We start from the raw sequence: 20,474 nt of genomic DNA on the forward strand, positions 1-20,474 counted from the left end.
CCTTACAAATTATTACAGTACAAATTTATTTTTCCTGAATGTTTCTAATATTGTTATCAACTACAATAGAATATTGTGTAAAATATGTAAAAACCTATACTTCTGGATAGAGCTGGTAATGGAAGATATCTCAGCTAGTGGCTGGCACAATTTCCAACTGAGGATCCCAAAGCCTAGTTCATGTTCCTCCTGGAGCTCTTAGCTGATTTCAATTACTTTTCAGTCTACCCGCTAACATCCTCCTATATAATAAAAGGCTAATATGCAAATAGACTGAATGGTGGAACAACCGAACCATCAGTCGCTATGACGTGCACTGACCACCAGGGGGTGTGTGCGGAACATGGCGGGCATTGGCTGCTGCGGGATGGTAGAGCAGGTGAGTGGGGGCACCAGACCAAGGCGGGGCAATGGTTGCTGTCATCAGGGTGAGCCTCTGGTGGTTACTGAAAAATCTTTGCTCCCGTGTGCCTCAGTCCCGCCTGGTACTTGCACCCATTCGAGCGCCAGCCCCACTTGCACCCTCTGCCAGTGCCAGACGCCGGTCCCGATCACTCAGCGCCACCAGCAGGTGTGAGTGGTGGCTGCTGGCGACTTCTCCACCTCCCCCTGCTCCTAAGGGGCGATTGGGGGAGCAGCCACTGCTTGCACCTGCTGATGGCACTGACCCCAATCGCTCCACACCGTCAGCAGGTGCAAGTGGGGCCGGGTGCCGTCAGCACGTGGGAGCAGCAGCAGCAGGAGCGGGGCTGCCAGCAGACAGGGGACAGGGAGCCAAAGCGGGAGGGGTTGCTGAGGATGGGCTGAGATCCACCCCTGTGCCCACTGCAGCCTCTCGGCCCACGGTTCCTTTCAAGGTGCATGAAATTGTGCACTGAGCCCCTAGTAATTCTAATAAAATGGTTATGAAAACTCAGAAACACCATTTAACAATTTAAAAACCCAGCTCTCCAGGGTCCCTTCCTCTGTCCAGGCCTCTGCATGTGCTGTTCCTCAGACTGTTCTTCACTAGCTACTTCCTCACCATCTGGCAAACCTCACTTCAAATGCCATTTCTTCCTCGAGGAACCCTTCCTGGACTCTACAGACAAGGTCTCACTAATGTAATCCAATTCTGATTATAAGCACAAAGTCCCCCCTGGTGAATATAAGCTCTGGGAAGAAGGGTCCATGTCTGTCTGGATCCTTCCCTGTCCTTACTACCTTGGATAAAGACAATACAATGTATTAAATGAGTGGAAGAGGCCAGAGCTTTGTGTTTCTTTAATCATGTTAAGAGCTCTTATAGCAATAAAAATAAAAAATATAAAGAAAACTAATTTAGCCCTAGCTGGTTTGGCTCAGTAGACAGAGCGTCAACTTGCGAACTAAAAGATCCCAGGCTTGATTCCTGTCCAGGGCACGTACCTCAGCTGCAGGCTGCTCCCCGGCCTGGGTGCTGGTTGGGGTACGTGCAGGAGGCAACTAATCGATGTGTTTCTCTCAGATCGATATTTCTCTCTGTCTTTCCCTCTCTCTAAAAATCAACGGAGAAATATCCTCGGGTGAGGATTTAAAAAAAAACACCTAATTTAGCAGTGGCAGAAAAGGTTCTGGGTGGAGGAATGCTTCCTTTGGCAGTTTTCACCAATCAAAAGAATGTATGGATCTCAGTCATCCAGATCTTTTTCAGAGACACCGCAATGGTCCAGGATCAAGCCTGCTCTGAATCCATCACTTTATTCAAGTGGAGCTGCCTTCTGGGAAGACCAGTTAGTCAGCCAGGAAATCAGTCCAACATCTGTGTGAGCAGACAGGTGTCCTTTCTTTTTCTTTGATTGTCATGATCCAGAAGACAGTTTCTAGGTATGGAACCTATCTTAGGCAAAACCATAAAGATGAAATTTCTCAGTGTCAACCTCACTGTTCCCTCAATTGTTTCTATTTGTTTTAAATGGCCTTCCCACAACTACTTTAGGATAAATTTAAATCAATGTTTAGCCTCATTGCAGAGAAGTATTTTTACCTTATCCCAACTTTGGGAAACAAAGGGTCTGTTCCCCATAAATATTATTTCAGACAACAGCTACCAAATCCGTGTGTATCTGTGTGTAGGAACATGTATAGGATATACATCCACCCCTGCCCTCTGGTTGGTATCACACTTGCTTACCCTCCTTACCCACACACACCGAACCAAGTATTAGTGGATTTAAGCTGCCTTAAACACACACAAATAAGAAACAGGGCCTGTCAGATTGAAAGTCTCCTCAAGTAAGATTCAACATCTGCATAATAAATGTTAGTATATAAAAGCCAATAGCAGCGAGAGATACGGTATCGTGTGACTCTGAAGTGCTGGGGGGACCAGATCGCCTGGGTAACAAACAGCCGGACCAGCGTGTTTAATCATCAGACAAATGGTCAAAGTCAGAATTTCCTCTAGGCCCACTGTCAGGACTTCACTTTGACCTTCTCAAATTTCACTGAGCTGGTTCGCATTAGGGTGACTTCCAGGATCTCTGGCTTCAGGGATTCTTTCTCTTATTATCCTTCAATTACCCATTAGTCATTTTGGGCTTTGGCAATTCCTGCAGGATGTAGGTTTCACTTCTTCCCTGTAAATGAAGAGGCAGCCCATGAGGTTGTTAAACAAATTCTATTCAGCAGCTGGAAAAGTGCATTTCCTGTGGAATGACAGGAATTACATAGAAGCAAGCAATTTTATTTTCCTCAAATGTAGCAATAATTTCAATCTGTACATACATAAAACAAACAGTGCAATTATAAAACCTTGAAGGTGACATGCATACATTAAGGTGCAGTTGGGATGGAGGAGGATGTTAGCATCTCCAATTTTCCTTACCACTTTTTTTCTAGTCCTTATGCGAAAGTACTGAGTCAGGAAACTTCATCTGGAATGCTCAAGTTAAAGGTGAACTTCCTGAAGTCTGCAAGTCTAAGTATCACAAACAGAACAGAGATGATATCCTAGAGCAGTTTGGTAGGGACTAGAGTACTATGGCTGGGCTTTTAAGCTGGGAATGAATGACATCGGGGATGCATTTTTCTGAAAAAGGAAAAGAGATAATGTTTGTAACTGAGTGTCCTATTTCTCTTTCATAGTTGCTACCCATGTGAGCCCTTCCGCCAATCTTTTGATTCGGTATTATACTTTTTGAATAGATGCTGTCCAATGGAGTTATTTGTAACTAGGGTTGGTGAGACGCAGAGAGAAGGACCTGGGAAAATGGCTTCTTCCTTGATGTCTGAGTCCAAGCTCCTCTTCCACTGTGAGTTCTTATGGCCTTTTCTCTGCCATGGAAGCAGAGGTAGCTGGTGCGCAATGTCAGGTGCTGTCATCATTCACAGGCCCAGGAGTGCAGGTAAAGGTGAGTGATGGGGGTCTACCTTTGCTTCTTCCACAATACCTTTCTCAAGCTTTCCTGGCCTTGCAGCACAACTTCTAGAACTAGAAAGTCAGTTCACTGGGTCCTTGACTCAGAGGCCAGGATGAGACAAGATGTGGCAGAGTGACAAGACACAAAGGGAAAACATGGTACCAGTTAGCCTCAGAGCAGAATAAATTCATATTTGCACTGATGAAAATTAAAATTCCCAAAGTCAATCTAAAAAAAGTAAGATTTCCTTTGAGTACTAATTTCTCTGTACAAGTAGCCTGTGCACTTCTGGTGACAATTCCTGACACTGCTCTCAAGGCAGATGATCCCAGTGAGACACTAGGGCAGTGCGAGCTCTAGCTCATCTGGAACGGCTCTTTCCGGCAGTTGGCATTTTGATTTGAACCCCGAAGTAAATCCATACATGGTATCACAGTTATTAAAATAATGAAATATTACTAGCCAGATGTAACTGCAATTCAATCAATGTTATATTTCACACAAATATAGAAAAATCAAGAGTATGATAATAAAGCCATAAAATTAAACAGAAGGAAATAAATTTCTACAAGAAATCAAAGATATTTACAGTGAGATTTAAAGGGAAAAATAAGCTACTTAGATCATAAACTTAATTTTATTTTAAATAACTTTAGCTACGTCAGCTGTTAATACAATAAAAGCAGAAAGAACAGGCTGCCTTTTCCCAGATTTAATCAGAAAATTGTATCTACAATAATTGACAGAACTCGCTTCTTGTCCTTCACCCATCTCATCAAAAATTATTGCATTTTCCCCAAACTGTATTTTTTGGATTCCTCTGAATACACTCATTTCGTCCTCGTTCCTGGAGGCATCTTGGTTTAAATCCATCTTTAAAAAAGGGGTACACATGTGGAGGCAAAATATTCTCTTGAAGCCAACAGATACAGAGTTGCTAGAAGAAGCTGATTGTACACACAAGCTGCCTGGGGTCGGGAAGGGCTGTTGGTTAGAGACACATGACAGCCTTTGGTGAGGGCACAGGCCCTTCTTCCTGGGCAGAGTCGGAGCTGAGCCTGCGGAGGCGGGGCTCTGTCTTCCCTGCGGAACTTGTCCTTTTGGTTCTCCTCCAAAGGCCTTCATCCAGATAAGAAGCCAATGACTGATTACAAAAATAAGAATAATTAAATTTGGCTCAAGAAATAGATTGTCCAACTGTTCTGCCTTGTTATTTTTCAATATCCAAGGCCTTTACAAAGAAACAAAAACATCTCTCAATCTCCCAACAAAAGTGAACTCCTTTTTTTTTTTTTTGCTCCAAATGCTACGACCTGAAGAATGGCTGCAGATTGAGATATCAAAAATCTCAGAAAAATATATAATATATTTGTATATCTCTGTATGTCTATTATTTAAATTTCACATTCCTTTAAAAGTGGTTATTCAGTCAGTAGCTGCTGAAGGAGGCTCTTCTGCTGGGCCTGGGGGGTCTGTGGTCCTGCCGTGGGTTTTTGAGTTCCCAGTGGACCAGGCTGGTTCAGGTAAGGGTCCCCGCCTACCAGATTCACTGTACACTGGACGTCAGCAAACACCTGAACCTGTTGCACCTGCTGGAACACAAATAAAAGATGTGTTTAGACAGAAAGGTCTGCCCCCCCGGCTTATGAGTGGGTACTACTTGAAGTGGAAACTCACTAGAGCATTCCTCTAGTCTGTAGTCACCACAGAGAAGAACTCTTCTGTCTTCTTGTCCTACAAAAAGAAAATCGCTGCACTCATTTTGCTCAGGGTTCTGGAAAGTTCACACTTTAAAAATAAATTAAAATCGGAATGGTCAAGCCTCCTACAGGGTTGCCATCAATACTGAAAGTGAGCATTATTGCGAATATTGCCAAGATTGGGAAAAGCCCAGTTTCAGAGACTGGGTATCCAGTGGTGGGTTAAAAAAACAACAACACGTTATTTGGAAAACTGGTTCAAAAGCATTCTACAGATAACTTTAGTAGGATAAAAAAATCTTTATGATGTTAGAAAATTAAGGACTTTAACCCAGTATTAGCAAAATACAACCACCACAACTCAGTATCAGGACATCAGAATTACTAAAGTTAATGTCCCGAAGTACCTAAATGTACTATTACATATTTATTTATTGCCTTTAGAATTACAGCAAAATATTAACAGAACAATTTTATGTTTAACTTTTTTTCCTGATAATCCATTTAAACACATGAAGTAAAAATAACAGTAAATTACGAGATGAGAACAGTGTGAATTTTCCCTTTAACTACTTTCAGTAATAATAGAACTATTCCTTTAAAATGTCTACAGTTGCATAGTTACAGCATTTTCTATTGGGAAAACAAAACCAGAAGTTAGTCTTTACCAATCAGTCTTATTAAAAAGTCATTTGTAGGACTGATAAAGGCCAATATCACACTGTAAATGTTCCAGACCAAGAATGGAAAGGCCTTCTCAGTCATCTAAGTACATCTAACTAAGTGTCTCAGCTTTTGGCCAACTTGAGCCTCGTGTTTAATAGGTTCCTGAAGTTTTTTAGATTAATGGTGCATTTCTTGGCCATTTGTCACTAATTCATGCCAATTACATTCAGCTTTTTGAAAAAAATTTTAATCCTAATTGAATAAAAGTTGTTTTCCATCAACCTTCACTGGCCAAATGTCAAATGTCTCAGTGATCCAGTTGCCGTATCAGTCTAGCCCCTGGTCCTCTCGGTTCAGCGACACTCCAGTCTACTCTCCTTCAGCTAACGTCGGCGCCCTGAGCTTTCCAGTGCCTGATGAATGAACTCTGCTTAGGTTAGCCTCAGTTCTGTCCTTGGCCTCTCTCTCCTCATCCTCCTCTTTCCCCACTTTCCCAAATTTTGCCTCTTGCCTCCACATGCTTCCATTTGTTGTTTTCTTTTGGGCTCTGCCTTGTGTATCTAAAATATACCAACTGTCTGAATCTATTCTCTAGCTGCCTCTGTGTCCTCCCTCACCTTCGTTCTCCCTAACTACTCACTCCTACTTTTCCTTCTAGAGCTCCCCCTGGCCTTGCTCTCTTCCCATGTAAACAATCTCCCTACCAGCCCTCTTCTTGCGTCTCTTTTCTGTGTTCCTTTCCTGTTCTCTCTTGTCTTGCCTCCTCCTCATCCCAGCACTCCACAAGCTGGGACAGAGCTCCCTTAGACCAGCCCTCCAAGGACTTCTAGTGCTGCCACACCTTCACAGACAGGCGAGGCCAGGCGCAAAGAGAGCTTCAGGTTTACCAGGTCAAGGGGTGGTGTGGGAACCGAGTCCCAACCTCTTAAGCTTTCCCAGAATCGTTTTTACTTCAAGTCTTGATTGTTTTGTTTGACCTATTTTGTTGAGCTGCCCAGTGTAAGTCTCCGTAGGTGTGAGACTTTAAAAACTTCTAGTGAATGAAGACTTCATCTTCCCCATCACAGAATCCCCTCTTCAGCCCCACAGGACTCAGATCCTTTTGCCTAATGGACAGAGCCTCCTAACTGATCTTGCTCCTCCAGAGCTGCTGCCCAGGCTCCTTCTTTCCCCTCCCCGCCTCCACATGAAGCCTAGACTGGCGCTCAGATCACTGCTTCCTCTCAGGATCACGTCTGCAGCACTGCGTCCATATCCCTAAGTTTAGCATTCATGGCCCCTGGAAGTTTGTCCCAATACATTCTACCAATTTTAATTCCTATGAATTCTTATTGCAAACCCTCTGCCTTCCTTCAGTGAATTTGGTTTCCCAGCACTATGCTAAGATATACCACTGTCTCCCTGTCTCCGGACCCTCCACTTCCAATCCCCTAGACTTCCAAGTTTACCCCACCCTAGCTTCCAACAACTAGCCCGAAGACCTTTCTCCTTCAGTTGGTCTTGCAAACTATCCCTCAAGGCCCAGTTCAGTCCCATCTCCTATGGAAATGCTCATCTAACCATCTCAGCAATTTTTACTATTTTTTAAAAAACACTCACGTCTCTTGTTACTTGTAACGAAAATTTGAGTGACAATTTATGTGTACAGTCTATGTGTTTTATCTTTCAGCAGGCCCTCAGTGGTGTAGCAGAAAGAGCATCAACTTTAGTGTTAGAAAGACCTGGGTTTGAACCACAGCTCTGCCACTTTCTGGCTTTGTGAATTGTGCATATAATCAAACCTCCTCAGGCTGTTTCTTCATCTGTGGGAAAAAAGGGAATACTACTCCTTCTGGGGGTAAAGTGAAGCTTACATGAGGTAATGCATAGTGCCCAGCACAGTGCCTGGCAAACCACGAGCATTTATTTCGTAACTTTGTTTCCTCTCTTCTTCACATAATTCATCAAAAGGGCAAAGATGTCTCACGTTTCTTTGTATCGCCACATTAAGCATAATGCTGGTACTTACATTTTTTTTAAACTACTTATTAAGAGACTAAATACTAAACCAAAGTTACCTAGCGAATTAAAAACTCCAACAGCCGAAACCGGTTTGGCTCAGTGGATAGAGCGTCGGCCTGCGGACTGAAAGGTCCCAGGTTCGATTCCGGTCAAGGGCATGTACCTGGGTTGCGGGCACATCCCCAGTAGGGGATGTGCAGGAGGCAGCTGATCGATGTTTCTCTCTCATTGATGTTTCTAACTCTCTATCTCTCTCCCTTCCTCTCTGTAAAAAATCAATAAAATATATTTTAAAAAAAAATAAAATAATAAAAAAAAATAAAACCTCCAACATTTCCAAATGTAGGTCAATATAAAAAAGTGGCCACCCATGCTTTTTTTAAAATTTATTTTTTATTTTTTTCCTTTATTGATTAAGCTATTACAAATGTGTTTGTTTTAAAACAAACTTCTAATAAGGAGGCAGAGTACGCAGCAAACATTTTGTTTTACTTGAATTTACTGAGATCTTTTGAGGTATTTTGACTACATATGAATTTGAGCACTGTTTATTTACAACAGTGGTTCTCAACCTTCTGGCCCTTTAAATACAGTTCCTCATGTTGTGACCCAACCATAAAATTACTTTCGTTGCTAATTCATAACTGTAGTGTTGCTACTGTTATGAATCATGATGTAAATATCTGATATGCAGGATGGTCTTAGGCGACCCCTGTGAAAGGGTCACTCGATCGCCAAAGGGGTCACGACCCACAGGTTGAGAACCGCTGATTTACAAAATAGTAATTAGTAGCCACATTAAATTAAACCTTATGGAAGTTTATCTCAATAATTTAACCCTCTCAACAATCCTATAAGCAGGTATCTTGTTAGTCTATTGGTTACACAGCAGCTCAGGAGGTTCCCTAACATGCCCAAGATGACACAGCTAAGAAGAGTAGGGCCAGGACTCACACCTAGGTCTGACTCCCAAGGTCATCCTCTTAACCACAATGCTGCACAAAGTTTCGTGCATCTCTAGAGTGCCTCTGGCAGCTTAGGGCTCAGAATTTTCTTACTGACCTGGGTTCCATCTGCTTCTGTTTTGAGAAGGTCAGTCGATGAAAGCTGGTTGCAGTAGAGGCCTGTGTGTCTCAGTGCCGAATCACTGATCTATTAGAGACAAGTACAAGGCCAAATTACAAGATAGTTGTTTAAGTTGAAGCTCAAATTCTTCAATGAAAAACAGTCTCGCTGACAGAAAAGTAACAGGACAGCAGACATACAGAGCTTAGCAATCGTCTATGTTGTTAGAAGTGAGGACAGTGGTCCCCTTTGTAGGGGTGGAGAGTGATGTGGAAGGGAGAGGAGGAGAAGCTCTGGGTGCTGGCAATGTTGACCTGGCTGGCAGTTATAACCGTGTGCTCAGTTTGTGACAATTTATCTAGTTGTATATTTTTTCTATATTCTTATATATGATACTTCAATTAAAAGTTAATTGTAAAAGACTTCTACTTCCAGTCAAGATTCAGTAACAGGGATCAGATTTATCTTCTGCCTAAATCAATTAAAAAATTGGACAACATATATAAAATGAAGACATTCAAGACAGTGGACAAAGGCAATGAAAGAGAGTTACTCCTAAGAGTTGGGAAACAACTGAGGCGAGTCCTGTGATTACCCCAGCCTACTGCCTAGAGTCTGGGCAGCAGACTAGGCCCTAGACTGAAGTTCCAGGCTTAGCGTGGGGACAGGGAACCTAGGCAGAGCCTGGCAGACTTCCTGAGTTGAGAAGATGCAGCTGGAAGTCTGAGATGGCCAAGGCAGCTGGAATTCACAGGGTAGAATATCTGATGAGAGAGCTACACAGAGAGAAAGTTCTGAAGATCTGCAGATCCCCTCGAGGCTATAGCTTAGTACTGATCAGCTAATAGGTATCAGGGAACTACCCAAAGAAGAGAAAAGATTCATCTGAAAAGATTTTCATGGAATAATTCTCAAAGATCACAAAGATATGGGAATATGTCTTGAACCCACTAGCCAGAGTGGAAAACATTATAATTCATGTATTATCAAGTAGGATTTGCCTCAATACTAGGGCAAAACTAGCCCTATAATACACATAGCTGTGGTCACCAAAGAAAAAAGCAGGACCTGAAAATGATCAAACTGTTTTCAAGTAACTTAACCACTTCCAAAAACAAAGCTCAAGAATATTTATAGGAATATTAACAAGGTACAATTCATGTCTAGCATCCAATAAAAAATGACCAGGCATGCAAAGTAGCAGAATAATATGACCTATAATGAAAAATAAAGTCAACCAATTGAAACCAACCCCAAAATGATGCATATGATAGAACTGATAGGTGAGAATATTAAGACAGTTATTATAATAATCAGATTCCATATGTTCAAGAAGAGAGAGAAAAGACTGAACATGTTAGAGATATGCAAGATACAAAAAAGGTCCACGCTGAACTTCTAGAGATGAAGATCAATGTCTGAGATGAAAAATATATTCGATAAAATGAACACGTCAAACACTGTAAAAGAAAATATTCAGTGAACCTGAGGCTATAACAACACAAACGATCCAAAGTGAAACACATAGAGAAAAAAATGGCTGACCTCACACCACTCCCCAAACCTCCAATCCCCCAGACCCAGAGAACCAGTGAGCTGTGGGCTAACTCCCAGTGGCCTACTACATGTGTAACCGGAGTCTCTGAATGCGGGGTGGAGGCCTAGTAGACAGGCAAAATATTGGAAGAAATAATGTCCAACATTTTCCCAAATTTTATGAAAACTACACATTCATAAATCAAGAAGCTCACTGAAGCCCAACCAGGCACGAGAACCATGAATAAAATCACGTTAAAGAATATCATGATCAAATTGCTTAAAACCAGGAATAAAGTGAATGAATAATCTTAAAAGCAGCCTTAAGGGGAAAAATCAACACGTACAGAAGAATGAAGACTAAATGACAGCGGTTATCTTGTCAGAAAAACTGAGCAACATCTTTAAAGCACTGAAAGCTAAAACTGCCAACCCAGAACTCAGGGAAAATAATTTTAAAAGATGAAGGTGAAACAAAAACTTCTCACACATATAAAGGCTGAAAGAATTCATCACCTGCAAACCTACACTATAAAAAGTGTTAAGTAAAGACCTTCAGGCAGAAGGAATGTGATACCAGATGGAAATTTGGATCTACACAAAGGAATGAAGAACACTAGAAATAACTACATGGGTAAATATAAAAGAATTCTTATTTAAATTTTTAGAAAATATACTTGACTGTTTAAAGTAAAAGTACTAACAATATTTTGTGGGGTATGTAGGCATAATATATGTGACAATAGCATAGGAGGGGAGAAAGGAAATAAACTTTTGTGAAGTTCTTATATTATACATGAGGTCATGAAGTATCACGTTAAGGCAGATGATGATAAGGTAAAGATAAATATATATATATATAGCCAACAAAGGAGATAAAATGAATTTAAATATTCAATTAAATGTTTAAAAAGGCAAGAGATGGAACAAAAAGAATAAAAGTGAGACTTTTAAATCCAACCATATCAATAATCACATTAACTGTAAATGGGCTAACCACTTCAATGAAAAGGCAGAGAATATAAAATTGAATAAAAAAGCAAAACTCACCACATAAAAAATACACTTTAAATGTATGTTCTTTAACCTAATTCATTATATTTTTTATTATTTTGTTTTAATCTACTGTAAATAGTGAATAACTCCAATAACTGAATAAAAACAAGATAACAAGGACGAGAAACAATCCTATTTAGTTCTTTTATTTTGCTATAAAATATGGATCACTAAGTTGTTGTTTTTTCTCCTTGCTAACTTCATTAGGCTTACTACATAATACATGGGGAGTAGGGATTTAAAAAAAATTAGTATCAGAAAGGAATTCTATAGAAAAGGTAATCAGTGTTTACACATTTTTTAAGATTTGTTGTAAATTATGGCTACATGGTCAAAGCCTACTTACCATAGTCTACTTTGTAGTTGCCGATAATGAGAATAGTAACCAATGATCTTCTTAAATATCACTTTGAATTTAGTAATTCTCTCTTTAAAAATCTTCAGGAGGTTCCAGGATAAACTCTAAACATTTAGATGGCCTGCAATACCTCTAAAATGCCTATCACATTTATTCTGCTCTAAAGATAACATAAAATATCCCTTTAACATTCATTAAGCTTCTCAACCTCTATTCCTGCCTAGATCATGCTGTGACAACCAGACTTAAATGCTCTTTTCTATTCTCTTTCCTTAGACAAATTTTCCATGTAGTTTTTCCTAACAGGGATGTTGTTCCTTTACACTCTCAGCAGTCAATTGTATATACCCTTCATCTGACATAATATGTATGGTTCTAGGGGGGTCCATCCCTTCACAGCTGTTTTGTCCTATTATTCAACTGATCCTTTGTTCATGTTGTTTAACCCTAGCTTGTTAATATTATCTCCTATACAGCTATCTTTGCACATAGCAAGTACTAAAATGTTCAGAACATACAGGGGTAAATTCCACGCCAATGTATTATATGTACTTTTTATAATAAACCTAAAACACTAAAATCTCCTGAGACTAAAATCTTACAAGGTCAGTCAAAATTTCCATTGAATATCTTAAGGGATAGCAATTATCAAAAGATAGAGGGGAAGAATAAAGAAACGTGGTTATTTTGATGAGTAACTATAAATTCACCTGACTTTCCTTAGAATAATAATTTGTGGTGTGGTATGGTGTGGTGTGTGTGTAGCAAGTGTGCCAGTTGTGCCGCTTACCTGCTCAGGGCACACAGTGTTCATTCCTGGCATCTGCAAAGAGCTCATCTGCATCTGGCCCATCATTGGGTTCATGTTCTGAACACTGGTGTTTCCACCCGCCATGGACACAGTGATGCTCATGTTGTTGTACACTCCTGGCTGTGCGGGCGCGGGCTGGTTCTGGACGGCTTGACTGAATACACTGTTAACTCAAAAACAATCCCAATTACATCCACTGATCATGAACATGGAATGTGACTGGACTTCGTTTCTTAATTACTAGACAGAATTCTAAAGAAAATACTTTACATTCGTACGTTATATATAGGCTTTATCTTATTACAATATGTAAGGGTTGAGTATAATTCAGATGTATTCTCAATTCTGCCCAAGGGGTTTAATAACTAAAAGAGCTCATTTTAAGTTACAGTCATCTGGCCTAGTATCAGAGTTGATAAGCTCCAATTAACTGAATAATTAAGAGAGGAAGTTTTTCACATAAGTAAATCTTCTAGATAACTGAAGTTTACCCATTTAACCATCAAAATCATTCTAAGATCATAAATGTTAAGCCAGTTTCTATTAGTAGATAGAATAGAACTTGAAACTTTATACGTGAACCCCCAAAATTCTACGTGATACAGATCTACACATCTAAAGGAAAATATATGAATTGTATGTCTTTTATAAGTTCTATAAAACACCAAATGTTTTATGATTATCTGTCAATTGTTAAACAATAAGCTGCAAAGAGCTTATTGTAAAATGCTACCTGGTTTAATGTTAATTATGGAAAATTTTATTTAAAAGAATATTTACCCTATCAGTGGCTTATCTATTCCTTGCCAGCTCTTGGGAGGGAAGCAGGATAGCTTTGGCAGATTAAGGTAATACTGAAATTAACAGGCTGAGAAACAGGCTGTTCATCATGTCTGAAGAAAAGTAGTAAATATTCCCCAAGTAATCATAAAACACCAATGCTCAAAGTAAAGTATATGCCTAGGAAATGGTCAATAATGCACCTGTAAACCACTAATGTCTGCACAATTATGTGTAATGTGTATGCTTGTGAGGCAGTGTCCCCACAACTAAGTGAGAAGAAAAAACCCATGAGGCTGCTGCTCACTTTCCAACGAGAACATTTCTGCCTTAGACAACGCTCATTTGTCAACCAATAGATCAATCACCACTGTGGAGGCTCGGGGCTTATGTAAGTTAATGCATGCAGAATTTTCAAGGACTGCAATGATGTCATCCTTAGTGGAGAAAGCTTCGGATTTAATTTCTTGTCAGATTTCTATGTGGGGCTATATATTAAGTTCTTTCAAACTGCTCCTGCCAATAGTTCCATTTTAGTTTCTCCCATCCTGGGAAGGAGCCCAACTGTTCTGTGGCATCAGCCACTGTGCCAGGTCCTGGAATGGACTATGGGGTTCACTGGCACCTTAGGTCTTATGCCTGAAGGACCCCTCCCTCTGCTTTTCTAGTTGGCCTCATGGCAGCCATCATAGCTTCCCTAAGCTAGTACCAGGTACTGGTAGCCCCTAAATCATGAGGTGAACAGGGAAAAATTAAGACTTTGGCCTAAAGTGGGTTCCACAGGGAGGACAGGTACTAACAAGCAGGAAGGAGGAGTTCTTGGTCAAATAAATCTGAGAAACGAAGGGTTAAACAACAGGCCTTCTTAGCCTTTAAAATGCTAATAAGCACCAGGACTCTCCCAGTGACTAGAGTTACAGGGAAAGCTGCCCAGTTCCAGGACAAACAAATTTGTTTTAACTCTTTATTTCTCTTGCCACCAGAGAGGTAATGAAAAAGAATCACATCTTACTGTCTCTGAATGCAACATTCTACTTAACGATTCTTTGTTTTGTGTTTTACTTCTCTTTGCCTACTCCTGTCACCAGCTGGACTCTTGGTGACTTGACAGCAGGAGCTATTCTCCCGTTGCATGTGATCCCTGCCCTGTGCAACAGGGACAGTGCGTGGCCACAAAACATATGCTGCCTGTGTTGACTAACGAGCTTCTACACACGAACCAAATAAGCAAGTGTGAATGTTTGAAGAGTTGGTGATAATTATTTTCTTTCTCAAATGACATGGGAAAGTCAAAGTTCACAAAAACTGCTAACGTACAACAAAACTCAAGTCCACATTGTGTCTGAACTCAAGAAGTGACTTAAGTGGGAATAGGAAATCTGCACTCATTCGTTGGAGAAACATGTATTAAGTACTTACCTGTTCTAAAGGATAGATATACACGAGTAAACAAAAACAGTCCTTGCTCTTAGGAAACTTACATTTTAGTGGGAGAGACAGACCATAAATAAACAGACTAATACACACTCTGTCAGGTGTTAAGCACTGAAGAAGGGAAAGGAAGGAGCAGGGGTGGGAAATGGTGTTGTTTTAGGAATCATGGTCAGGGGAGTTTACTATGGTGACATTCAATATCTATGTTTAACAAGGTGACATTAAGTAGAGACATGAAGTATGAGACAGCAAACCATGACTACTGAGAGACTATCCCGGCAGAGGGATTTTAAAAATGCAAAGGTCCTGAGTTTGCAATGTACTTGGCACATCTGAGGAACAGAAGAATAAACAGAAGCCAGGGTGGCAGGGTGAGTGATGAGATTAGCAGATGAGGTCAGAGAAGCATCCAGGAGCAAGTTTAAGTGGTGCTTTCTAGCCCTATATTGTATGTTGAGTAAGTTGGAGAGTTCTGAATAAAGGACTGCCTGACACACGGCCTCCTGTTTGAAAAGCATCACCCTGGCTGAAGGTTGCTGTAGTGAGCAAGGGTGGACCATGGAGGCAGGAGGCTACTGCAACGGTCCAGGAAAAAGATGATGGTGACTTGTACCAAAGTGTACAAGTGGGACAGGTAACAAGAAGAAAAGGTGTTCCTCTGCATAACTGGAAAACTGAGTTACTTACTGAGACGGGGAAAGTAGGAGAGGAGCATGTTTTGGGGAGAATCTCCCCTTAGTTTCCATCATGCTGTATAAGAGACTTCCATGTGGAGATGTCGATTAGGCAGTTGTATATACAGTATGGTGCGCAGGGGAGAAGTCTGGGCTGAGATTTGTGTTTGGGAGTCATAGCATAGTGATAGGCATGTATGACAATAAGATTGGACGATATAACCAAGGGAATAGATATGGGGAAGAGGTCCTAGAGCAGTGGTTCTCAACCTGTGGGTCACCAACCTGTGGGTCACAACCCCTTTGGGGGTCGAAACAGGGGTCGCCTAAGACCATCGGAAAACACATATATAATTACATATTGTTTTTGTGATTCATCATTATGCTTTAATTATGTTCAATTTGTTACAATGAAAAGTCATCCTGCATATCAGATATTTACATTACGATTCATAACAGTAGCAAAATGACAGTTATGAAGTAGCAATGCAAGTAATTTTATGGTTGGGGGTCACCACAACATGAGGAACTGTATTAAAGGGTCGCGGCATTAGGAAGGTTGAGAACCACTGTCCTAGAGGGAGCTCTGAGGCCCTCAAATGGAGGTCAGGGAGAGGAGGGAACGGAGAGACTAGGGGAGTCACATTTCTCAAGTGAGGAGGAAAGTTGTTCCAGAAACCAAATGAAGAAAGAATGTCAAGAAAGAGTAAATGCTCGACATTGTTAAGTGCTACCATGACCACTGAGTGCATCCGGCATCGTAGAATACATTAGTGACCTTGACAAGAATACTTTTGGTGGAGTGGTAGGGATGAACAGTCTGATTGGTTCAACAGGGAATGAGAGGAGAGGAAGTGACAGAGTATAGTCTTTTAACAAATTTAACTGTCAAGGGGGAACAGACCTGTCAGCATGACTGTGTTGCTTCCAGCCACATTAAGTGCGTAAGCGTAGACATGGAGCAAGAGCTGAAGCTGGATTTCATTAGGAGCACTTTGCTAGGCACAGTGTGAAAGGGAGAAAGCTGGACAAGCAAGCTGAGTGCCTGTAAGGGAGTAACTATAGTGATGGACCATGAAATCTTAAGAGGGTTTAGGAAGCTGGGATTAGAACACATTGGGAGACTAAATTCTTCTTGCATGTTAGTTCCATTTCTACCTAATTTACACACAGTCCCCATTGAGAGCTACAGTTTTTACACAGTCCTCTGAGAGCTACATAGTTCTCTGACAAGAAGATCTCCTCTCTCACCTTTCAGTGAACTTTCAGAGAATATAGTCTTTGAGTTTTAAACTTTAACTGCCTTACTTATTATGCTGTCAGATCAAATGGTTTCCCTGTCATTAGAACCAAGACACAACCAAATTAAAACCCTTAAAAAATTCAAATGATGTGTGAAAAGTTCAGCAGCCAGGATTTGGAGGAAAATGACTTTAGTGAGATAATGCTAAGCAAAATGGGTAAGATGAGGCCACTGAGTACTAGAATCAAAAAGTTGGGTAAGGCAGAATGACCCAGAAGCCTTGAAACCTTTGTTACTATGAAATCTTTAAAAAATACTGAGAAGAGTGCAACCTGTCTGAATTCAGCTCTATTGAATTCTAACATTTTGCCATTCTTGCTATAGATTTTTAAGATATTTAAGCATTTATATAAAGAGATGCTTTTTTTTATAAGTTCCCATTTCTACATCTGTCCCTGGGAAGTCTGTCCAAATGGGAATTGATCATATTCCCTAGCTGTGCGATGTGGGACAAAAGGTTGGGGGCCGTTAGACCACTTTTCTCTACTGTAAACATATAAATTTACCTAAGAATCACTTAAAGGATTTAAAAATCATTATTTTTCTTGCTGATGACATAAAATTCAGTTCCTTGAATTTTCCAATTGCAGTAGCCAATAATAATGTATTTAGATTGCGAAGGAATGGCTGTTCTTATGTGCTGCAGAGTACTGGGGACAGTCGGAGATAAAAATTGCCCCTTACTTGTTGTTTCCCATTGCTCCTTGCTGCCAGGCCTTCATGTCTGGTGACTGGTACCCGGAAGCAGGTGGAGTTTGCTGGAGGAGAGAGCTCTGAGGAGGAGGGATTGGCATCGGCACCATGGAGCTCCCAGGGCTCAGAGATGGAGCAAAGCTGGCCTCACCTTGGGGAACCATTCCTGCAAATTGACACAAATTAATTTATGTGAATATATTATAAATTCATTAACCTACAACGATCTTTAGAAATAGCCTAATCAGTTGCCGGGAGCCGGTCCATGCTTGCTGTTTCAAGGGACCTGGCATATATGGCATACTGTTCTTAATATGTTTGCTCACCTTCTTGGCACTATGTGTTTTAACCAAGGTCTCTGAGAAAGGTTGTTTCCCCAGGTAGGGATTTTCCCCTGAAGTTAGGGAGGGAATAAAGCCTCTTAACTAGTGCCAGGTGGGTAATTAATCACTTTAACCACGAGCAATCATGCTTAAGCTACATAATCTTTACTCCCTGGAATGGAGATAAGAAACGCCCTAACCTTTGTAATAGAGATTGATAGGATTGAATCAACTGGTATAAATACAGATGTAATAAGACAGTAAGACACAGAACTTAGTATACGGAACCAAGAGAGACAGAACCTAGGCACAGAACCTACACAGAACGTTCTCTAGAGACAGAAGAACTTCGCTGGAGAGAACATGGCAAAAGATCCTGGACAGAAACTAGCCTCAGAACCTAGAGATAGAACCTAGGGAGAGAACATGGCAAAAGATCCTGGACTGAACCTGACTACAGAAATTGACAAAAGAACCTGACTAGAACCTGGTTACTGAACCTGGCTGGAGAACCTGGACAGAACCTGGCTGGAGAACCTAGCAAGACAACATGGACACAGAACCTGGCTGGAGATCCTAAGCAGAACTTCGCTGGAGATCCAGACCAGAACTTGGCTGGAGATCCTGGCTAGGCTGCTGATCAGCTGAACGCTGTCTCCGTGTCGTACCTTCTTCGCCGACTCCGTCCACACCTTTGGGGACCCCTGGACCCGCTGGGGTTGGACCCCGGCAATCAGTAGAGTAAACATTTGTTTCTTAAAAATAAGGCAAGGAATTTCAGTATAAAGAGACAGGTAGCCCCAGCCGGCTTGGCTCAGTGGATAGAGCGTCAGCCTGCGACTGAAGGATCCCAGGTTCGATTCCGGCCAAGGGCACATGCCTGGGTTGCGGGCTCAATACCCAGTAGGGGGTGTGCAGGAGGCAGCTGATCAGTAATTCTCTCTCATCATTGATGTTTCTATCTCTCTCTCCCTCTCCTTTTCTCTCTGAAATCAATAAAGAAATATATTTTTTTTAAAAAAGAGAGACAGGTAAAGAAACATAAAATAAGTTTGGAAGAATGTTTTCCATTCTAACATGCTGATTTGCGTACCAGGATTACATGTGACTTTTTTGTTCTATTTTGCTTACATAAACTTTTAAGTGTAAAAAACCTATATGAACATACATGACAGATTACTTGTATAATAAAAAGTTGAAAAACAAAGATAAGAACAACCCACGTGTGAAATGAAAAAGGAGAGTTTTGTTGGCTATTCCTCCTCAGTCATTTTTGTGGGCTCTTTTTCCTTTCCCTGTTTTTTTTTTCTTTACTTTATTGAGATATAATCTACATGGTGTCAAATTCACCCATTGAACTGCACAACTCATGTATTTAAATAAAGTTAATGAGTTGTGCAAACATCACCACAATCCAGTTTACACATTCTCATCACCTCCATATTTGCTGTGCCTATGTAGAGTCAATCCTGCTTCCACCTCTAGCCTCAGGCAACCACTGCTCTCCTTTCTATCTCTACAGATCTGCCCTTTTTTGGGTATCTATATATATAAAAGCCCAGCAACCTAAACGGCAGAACAACCAGAATGACTGGAATGACCAGTTGCTATGATGGGCACTGTGGCAGCCAACCATCATCCAGGCCCCAATTGGTCCCTCAACCACCTGCGGCCCCTTCCCCACACCAATCGAGGGTGGGGCCGGATGGCCAATGGTCCACGGTCCCTACCCCTGGCCTGCCGGCCCCTGATAGGCCCCAATGGGGGGGCAGCTGGCCAACCTCCAGGGGTCCCTCCAGCCAGCCAGCCGGCCCCCCAATAGGCCTCAATCGCTGCCCAGGACTAGGGACCCCACCCATGCATGAATTCATGCACCAGGCCTATAGTTACATAAAAATGTAATCATCTGAGGTGCTCCATGTCTGGCTTCTTTCACTTAGCATACTATTTCTGATGTTTAATCATTCTGAAGCAGTTATCAGTAGTTTGTTCTTTTTTATTCAAGATGCTTATTGATTTAACTATTGAAAATCAATTTACCGTTAAAGTCAATCATTCTGTTGCAGTGATCTGTATGTCTATACTTGTACCAATACCACATTGTCTTGACTGTTATAACTTTATGAAAAGTTTTGAAACTATTAGTCATCCAACTTTGTCCTTCCTTTTCAAAATTGTCTTGGCTATCCCTTTGCATTTCCATATAAATTTCAGAAGTTTGTCAGTTTCTCCAAAAAGCATGGTTGTTTTTTGTTTTTTAATCCTCACCCGAGAATATGCTTACTGATTTTAGAGAAAGAGGAAGGGAGCCCTACCTGATTTGGCTCAGTGGATATAGAGCGTCAGCCTTCGAACTGACGGGTACCAAGTTGGATTCTGGTCAAGGGCACATGCTCAGATTGCAGGCTTGATCCCCAGTAGAGGGCGTGCAGGAGGTAGCCAATCAATTTCTCTCTCATCATTGATGTTTCTATCTCTCTCTCCCTCTCCCTTCCTCTCTGAAATATATAAAAATATTTTTTTAAAAAAAAGAGGAAGGGAGAGAAACACCCATGTGAGAGAAACACTAGTTACCTCCTATATGCACCCAACCGGGGACCAAACCCCAATACCTAGGAATGTGCCCTGACCAGGAATCAAACCCACAACTTTTTGGTGTATGGGACAATGCTCCAATCAACTGAGCCACCCAGC

The 20,474-nt window shown here is 41.2% G+C and overlaps 1 protein-coding gene across 11 annotated transcripts in view; it reads right to left on the reverse strand.

Annotated features, from left to right (window-relative positions):
- Window positions 1-1,705: 1,705 nt before the first annotated feature.
- The window catches only part of NCOA1 (nuclear receptor coactivator 1), a 172,236-nt gene continuing 153,467 nt past the window's right edge, over window positions 1,706-20,474 (reverse strand). For 4 of the 11 annotated variants that reach the window (XM_036335188.1, XM_036335189.1, XM_036335192.1 and 1 more), the window contains 4 exons: window positions 17,449-17,623; window positions 12,553-12,736; window positions 8,810-8,899; window positions 4,802-4,972 (listed from right to left, as the gene is read on the reverse strand). In XM_036335188.1, coding sequence (XP_036191081.1) covers window positions 4,802-4,972; window positions 8,810-8,899; window positions 12,553-12,736; window positions 17,449-17,623 — 620 coding nt within the window. Of the gene's footprint in view, window positions 2,598-2,619; window positions 4,973-5,057; window positions 5,115-8,809; window positions 8,900-12,552; window positions 12,737-17,448; window positions 17,624-20,474 lie in introns of those variants that run through there. The other 7 variants (XM_036335187.1, XM_036335196.1, XM_036335197.1 and 4 more) reach the window with 5 other exon arrangements.

This window comes from Myotis myotis, unplaced genomic scaffold (genome assembly GCF_014108235.1).
Source record: "Myotis myotis isolate mMyoMyo1 unplaced genomic scaffold, mMyoMyo1.p scaffold_m19_p_14, whole genome shotgun sequence".
Lineage (NCBI taxonomy): Eukaryota > Metazoa > Chordata > Mammalia > Chiroptera > Vespertilionidae > Myotis > Myotis myotis.